This window comes from Mus pahari, chromosome 4 (assembly GCF_900095145.1).
Source record: "Mus pahari chromosome 4, PAHARI_EIJ_v1.1, whole genome shotgun sequence".
Classification (NCBI taxonomy): Eukaryota; Metazoa; Chordata; class Mammalia; order Rodentia; family Muridae; genus Mus; species Mus pahari.
The window spans coordinates 132,383,087-132,389,902 of NC_034593.1; the positions used below are offsets into that span (position 1 = coordinate 132,383,087).

At 40.8% G+C, this 6,816-nt stretch overlaps 1 protein-coding gene across 2 annotated transcripts in view; it reads right to left on the reverse strand.

Annotated features, from left to right (window-relative positions):
* LOC110320548 (calcium-activated chloride channel regulator 4A) overlaps positions 1-6,543 on the reverse strand; it is a 19,889-nt gene extending 13,346 nt beyond the window's left edge. Inside the window, exons 1-4 of one of the 2 annotated variants that reach the window (XM_021196622.1) lie at positions 6,354-6,543; positions 2,034-2,174; positions 1,743-1,890; positions 610-718 (exon numbers count right to left, since the gene is read on the reverse strand). In XM_021196622.1, coding sequence (XP_021052281.1) covers positions 610-718; positions 1,743-1,890; positions 2,034-2,174; positions 6,354-6,518 — 563 coding nt within the window. In that variant the 5' untranslated portion in view covers positions 6,519-6,543. The remainder of the gene's footprint in view (positions 1-609; positions 719-1,742; positions 1,891-2,033; positions 2,175-6,353) is intronic. The other variant, XM_021196623.1, reaches the window with a different exon arrangement.
* Positions 6,544-6,816: the final 273 nt, after the last annotated feature.

The window sequence follows — 6,816 nt, forward strand, 5'->3', positions numbered from 1 at the left end:
CTTTCCCTTAGTCATTCCTGCAGTTGGCCTTGGACCAACTCTCTGTAGGCACCTGGTTGACAGAACCAGTGGACCAATTATCCTTGGTGTGTAGTGTGGTCTTCTTTTCAAGGAAGAAGTTCTTAAAGAGTGGCATCACATAACTATATGTGCTTTGACTAATCAAGGACCATCGTTTTATCCAGAGGACAACGTGACTGGACTCAGAGAATGAGGGACTGCCAAGAAAGGCAATGGAATAAAGAAAGATTGATGTGTGCTGTGGGAGTCATAGCCGGCAGTGGTCAGAACAGATACACCAGGTTTTAGCCACAGCTCATCCCATTGGCTTACAGTTCAAATCCAGTAAACAAATTCTAAATGAGTTCTGGCATCTATGGGATAATCATGTAAATAAAAATGTCAAACCAAATGTTGGCATTGGGGCTATGTACATTTTTGCACAGATAATCATTGTCTTCAAGGGAAATGGTCTAAAATAAGCATAAAATAGGCTTGTGATATTGTGATCTGCCTTGGGATAAAAAAATGGATGCTTGTCATTGGAAACAATTACAGGGAAGTTAAAATCCTGAGGTCATTTAAAGGTACTTAGGGGTCATGCCATGCCTTGTTGCTTCAATTTTCTTTGATGAAGCGCTGTAGAATGGCTGGTCTTCATTGTATTCATCAAATACTCCCCAGCGAAGGTGGGCCCATTCATGGACCAACACTTTTCCTGTAAGACATTGTTTTTAAATAAATAATCATAATTCAATTGATAAATTTTATATCTCAAAAATTTCCAGGCCACTGAGATGACTCAGTGGGTAAAAGTGCTGGCCACCAAACCCGAAAACCTGAGTTCAGTCCTTGACCCCCTTGTGGAAGGGGAAAAGTACTGACTCTCAAGTTTTCCTCTGCCCACCACACCACACCTGAAGAGAGAGGGAGAGAGAGAGAGACAGAGAGACAGAGAGAGAGAGAGACAGAGAGACAGAGAGAGAGAGAGACAGAGAGACAGAGAGAGAGAGAGACAGAGAGACAGAGAGAGACAGAGAGAAACAGAGAGAGACAGAGAGAGAGACAGAGAGAGACAGAGAAAGGAAAAGAAGAGGAGAGAAGATAGAGAGAGAAGAGGGAGAGAGAGGAGAGAAAGAGAGAAGAGAAAGATGGTAGAGAGAGATTACATTTGGGTTTAGGTTTTCATACAAAGTTTTTATTTTGTTAATAAAAGGGCTTTTATTTTTAATGGTACTCACTGCTATACCATTTTTTATTCCACAGCATGCGAAATCAATGAAATATTATGGAGCATATGCCACAGTCACAGTAAACTAGGATTTGATTTTCAGTTCTTGGAGTAGTCAAAGGTCTCACGTTTTAGTTTATGGCTTGCCAAGTACCTACCCTGTCAACATCCTAATCAGATATACAGAACTCTGCTGTATAGATATTTTGAGGGTCCAACTTTAGGGAGGAAAAAAAAAACTAGACTAAAAATGCTCCTGAAGGAGTTGATAATGAAGAAAGCTATAGATATGCTATTATAGATATGCAGGTTACATCGGCTACTGCATAAAGATTTTGGCAAATTTTGAGACAATTTAAATGGCTTGGAATAAGCACCATAAAATTTTAATGTCACAAAGCTAATACAGGAATCAAGATTTGGAGCCAAGGGTTTCTGCTCCAGTCTGCTTATTTAATGGAGCACAGAGTTGCTTGTTGCACACATGCAATGCTTTAACCAAATTCCCCACCTGAATCTCCGTATTCATCTTGTTTTCTCCCCAGTACAAAGTCAGGGGTGAAGTGGATGTATTCTGCTTTTTCTTCACACTGTGTGAACTGCCTGGTGTAGGGCTCATCTCTGCCCTCAAGGGTGGGAGGTGCCACTTTAATGTCAGCCTGAGAATGTTTGAAAAGATGGTTAATGCTTGAAGAGCAGAAAAGGCAATAGTTAGCAAAACTCTGAATCAATAAATGTGTAGCAAAACGAGCAAGCACCAGAAAGCACTCTTGGTTTTGTTAGAGGAAAAATTGATACTTACATGCTTGTAACTCTCCTGTTTTGGCCTCCTGTACTGGGGACTGTCTTTCCAACTCTCAGGAATTAATATAGACACATTTTTGAAGAAAAATCTTTTTTCTGTAGCTTCAAAAAGGTATGTAGATGCTTTAGTCACCATTTCCTATTATCAAAGGGAAATAGATATGTAAAAATGATCATGAGAGTGGAATCATGTCTCTGGTACTCTGGCGAACCCTGTTAAGCTGTTAACTACAAAAGGAGCAGTGCATGAAGCTCATTCTTCAGCAGGCTCTGCCTACCCTTTTAACCTGACCTCTGAAAATCCATAACTCGCCCTACTCAGCTCCTGGAAAGGCTTCTTAGGTCTCCATCATCTCAACTCAGAAGATAGCTTGAGGCACGAACTTGGTGATTACAATAATTGATTTATATAGCTTTATACCTGGAGTTTAGAGTCATTTATTTGGCTCTAAATTAGAGTCAATATTTGTGTAAACACTTTTTGGTTGGCTTATGGAATGTCTCAAGCTTGGTTACCTTACCCTTAGTAGACTAAAGACACTCTTAATTTCAAGAAATGAACCAAAAGCAGCTCTAGCAAATGCGAGCTAAGGAGAATAGCCCATGGGAGTTGATATCAGGATGGGGCTATATTTCTGTACTCTTGGAAGAGGTGGGAAGGTTGGACCCTTGGAGGGCAAGGTAATAGAAATTCCATAGCACAAGTAAAAAAAATGATCACAGAACAGTTACTCTGCCTTCAATGTGAAAATACACATTGTCCTCCAGTATCCTGAGTCCAAAGCTACTGCAGTTTGTTAGAGGATTTTTCTCTCCACATAATCCATGTCTAATAAAGAGAAACGCAGATGAAAAGCAATTCAGGTTCCTTATAACCAGGCTTCTCAGAGGGAAGTAAAACATAAAAGAAATATAAAATAAAATAAATAAAAGCAAAAATATCTTCATTTTTCAGGAGCTTTCTGCATGTCCACTGATGTGTCTACCAGGAAAGACCCCTCTGATGCTTCCAGCTTTATCCTAAGCCCACTGCTCCTGAAGGCCTCCATCTCTCCCCATGCTGCCCTCCGAGAGTCCAGCACTCTGACTCACATGCATTGTACAGAGTCAGCCAGCTGATTACTGAATAGTCACGAGATTAGTCACAGTGTCAGAGTCCAGAGAATGAAGGTCCAGTGCAGGAAGTTTGTGAAGAACTCTAAAGTGGCTCCGAAGCTGTTTAGCACACACAGGAGGAGGCAAAAATAATTCTCCTTTTCCCTGGATGCCTCTTTTCAGAACGAGATATTTAGGCTTCAGGAAGAGAGGACTCTGTACATATGAGATAACGGGGTGGTAGTGGTTCAAACTGAGTTATTAATTGGAGCAATAGGTGTTGCAGGATTTTCCCTGTCCAATTACATTAGTGCAGGGAATGCCTGTGATTGGTCAGGGAAAAGGGAGGTGGAGCTAAGAGTTGAGAGAGAGAGGAGTGTTCTCAGGGAGGGGAGGAAGAAGAATGTGAACCCGCTTGGCTATTACCAGCCACAAGTAGCTTTGATTTCATAAGGTTAGAAATATTGGGTTAAAGCTTTATCATTATCAATTGGCTCTAAAATTATTTATTGGCACCTTGAAAATTGTAATTTTATTGATACATAAATCTAATTGGTTAAATATAAGCTTAAGAGTCTGTTACCGGGTTACGGACTATTGAGTTATCAAACTGCTGGAATGGAGGGTCTATTTGCTTACTGGAGTGTGGGACCCCTGGTTACAGGGGATTATAGCAGAGAGGGAACTAGTGGCTCCTGTGACAAGGGAACCAGATGCTGCTGGGGAGTGGTAGGGGTGAGGGTGGGGTGGGGGTAGGGGTGGTGGTTGTGGTGATGGTGGAGGTGGTGTTTAGCTGCAGAGAGTCAGAAGGGCAGCAGGAGCTTGGAAGTGTGGTCTGGCACCCCAGCAAGTTGGCATTTTTGTTGTTGTTGTTGTTGTTTGTTTGTTTCGTTTTTTTGTTTTTATTAAATATGTCCTGCAACAAGTAGGCATGCTGTGTACAACTGTGTAGGTTGTATATTGTATAATTCCAAGGGGCTGCATTTCCTTGAAAGTCTCCATGGCCCATCTGGCGTTCTTAGATAGCAGCGTTTTGTAGGTCATGGAGAACTATCAGAGATATCGTAGGTAACTTTCATCTTCAGGGATACCCAGGTGCCTAATATTGGTTTCTTAATGTCTTCTAACCAGAAATCCTATGGTTTTCCTTTCTAAATTCCTCCCCAGAATTCCTATAATGTTCAAAGTTTAAGAAAAAACAAAAAACAAAAAACCATGAAATATCAGTGTTTGCAGAAGTGCTCAAGTTTCAAACCCAAAAGGATCCTGAACACATAATACAAAGGAAACTTTTAAAAAATGGAGAAAATCAAGCTATCAATTATAAGAGTTTTCCAAAATCACTGTGTATAAGTAGATGACAGAAAGTCACAAAATTGCCTGATGATAGAATACTTTGTAAAAGGCTAAGTGTCAAAAACAAAACAAAACAAAACACCCTACAAAACAGCAGACATGTTGGCAAAGGATTGAATTTCTACTATTAATGTTCAATAGAAGACTACACTGAGAAATCATTTTTGTCTCTAAAAAAAACTCTTATCAAATATCCATTTTCTGAATTCAAAAAATGTTTGAAGCCAACCATTTATTCCTGAATACCAAGATTGCTTTTTTGTTTGTTTGTTTGTTTGCTTTTGTCTTTTAGAGCTCAAAGAACACCAGGTAGTGATACCTCTGAACTGCTGGATGGTTTGCAGAGAATGTATGAGAAGTGAAAGCCAACTGAAATCATAAGGACAATTCAGTTCATGCCCAGGAGGGAGCTCAACAATGAGCATAGGCCCCAGTGGGGATGACCCCAAACCAAGTAGTAGAAGTTATGGATGTTGCTCCTGAGGACATGAAAAATGACCATGTAGCTGAAATGCCAGTTTTTACATGGAATGTTGGAGTTCGAAGAGACTTTAGCAACCGAAAGTCCTAGGCTTAGTGAGGGGGCCTCTCTCTCTGCTTGCAACCACTTGGTGGACTCACACCCTCCACACACTGGTCATCTCTAATTTTCATCTAAGTACACATTTTACATCTCCCCATGAATTCAGATGTCTGTCTCTTCTACCTGGATGTCAGAAAGCTCCTCAGTCTGTATCCACCTTGATCTAACCCCTCCCCCCCAGGCACAGCTCTTCCTTATAGTTTCCCTTCCCAGATGATGAAAGTTCTCTACAAGTAGTTAAGACAAAGTTGTAAAGTTTGCCTTGCCTCTCAACATTTCTTCTCTACCTTCTCCTTTGCACACAAGTATAAACCAACAAGACTGTTGTCTTTGATGCTTTCCAAATGTGTTCAGTATCACTTGAATCACTCCTGACACCTCCTTGTCCCAGTCAACTCTCCTGTTCATAACCACAGCCTGGCTCCTTCTGCACCCCTACCCTACATTCATACAGTGATGTGATATGAGTGAGCCTTCTATGGTTTCAGGAAGACAGAGTGGTCATAGAATAGGCACCAAAGTGTCCACATCCTCCACTAAGCTCTGTCATAAAGTGTCATTACTCAGTGGGAACATAAAAATGCACTTTCCAGTGGTCTGTGCTCTGCCACTGTACATGAGTCTGTCCCAGCTTCAGTGTAAGGCAGGCATCCTTCCTCCAGCTTATTCAGTATCCTTGATTACACAAGCTGCAATTACCCACATAAGGCTCTCATCTTGGTGTCTGCTGAGATGTCATATCATGAGTGGGGCTTCTCTGAGGGCTTTCCTGCAGGAAACAGTGACTCTCGCCTGTTACAGCTGTGCTCTGTTCTGTCTCCCTCTTCTGAGGTAGCATGCTCCACAGTAACCTACTAACCTCATACCTACTCTCCCACTCACTCTGATATTACTGATGACCCAGAAAAGAAGGCAAATCTATAATTCCTTTCTCTTTTAAGTTACTTCTCTTTCCTCAATGGTATCACATGCATATGTGTATGCATGCACAATAAGTAAGTAAATTACAAAAACATTCTAAATGACAGACAAGGAAGCTGAAGATGAGAGAGCCTCTCTGGTTTGTCTTTGATCTTTTGGTGAGAAGGTAGTATATCTTCTAGAACCTCTACAACCTTCATCTGAAATGTCTTAGAGCCTTCATCTCACTCCATGCTTTCTGAAACTGTCTGCTCTGTTTTCAAACTTCTCAAAGCATTCAGAGGTTTCCACAGTAACTCTTACTATTACTATTAACATTTTTATTCTTCATAACTCATATAAGAGATAGCCTGATATTCTTACCTTTATGCTTTCAATTATTGTTGTATCTTCTGGCACAGCAGGATCAATGGCAATAATGATGTCTTCATAACCATTCTCATTCAGCCTTACCAAGGAAGTGTCTGACATCTGAAGCAGGTACAGGAGGAGGAGGAGGAAAACAGGCCCCCTGGAGAAAGCCATCATTCCAGCCTGGTTGCCCAGAGGCCTTTCTTTCTCTGTGTCTCCTGGAAGGCCTATATATCCTCCTAAAAATCACCTGTGAGCTCATTGAGGGATGGTGACTGTGTAAAGGTCAATGTTCATGTACCGAAATCACATAGCCGGGTTACATAATAGTTTTTTTTTGTTTGGTATTGGTTAAAGTGATCAGAAAATTATAAAATACATAGCACCCTCTCTTCTTGATACATAATATGTTGCTTCCCATTTTCAGTTAATTTTCTAAGCATAAACACAGACTTTCTTATTTTTATAGAATAGG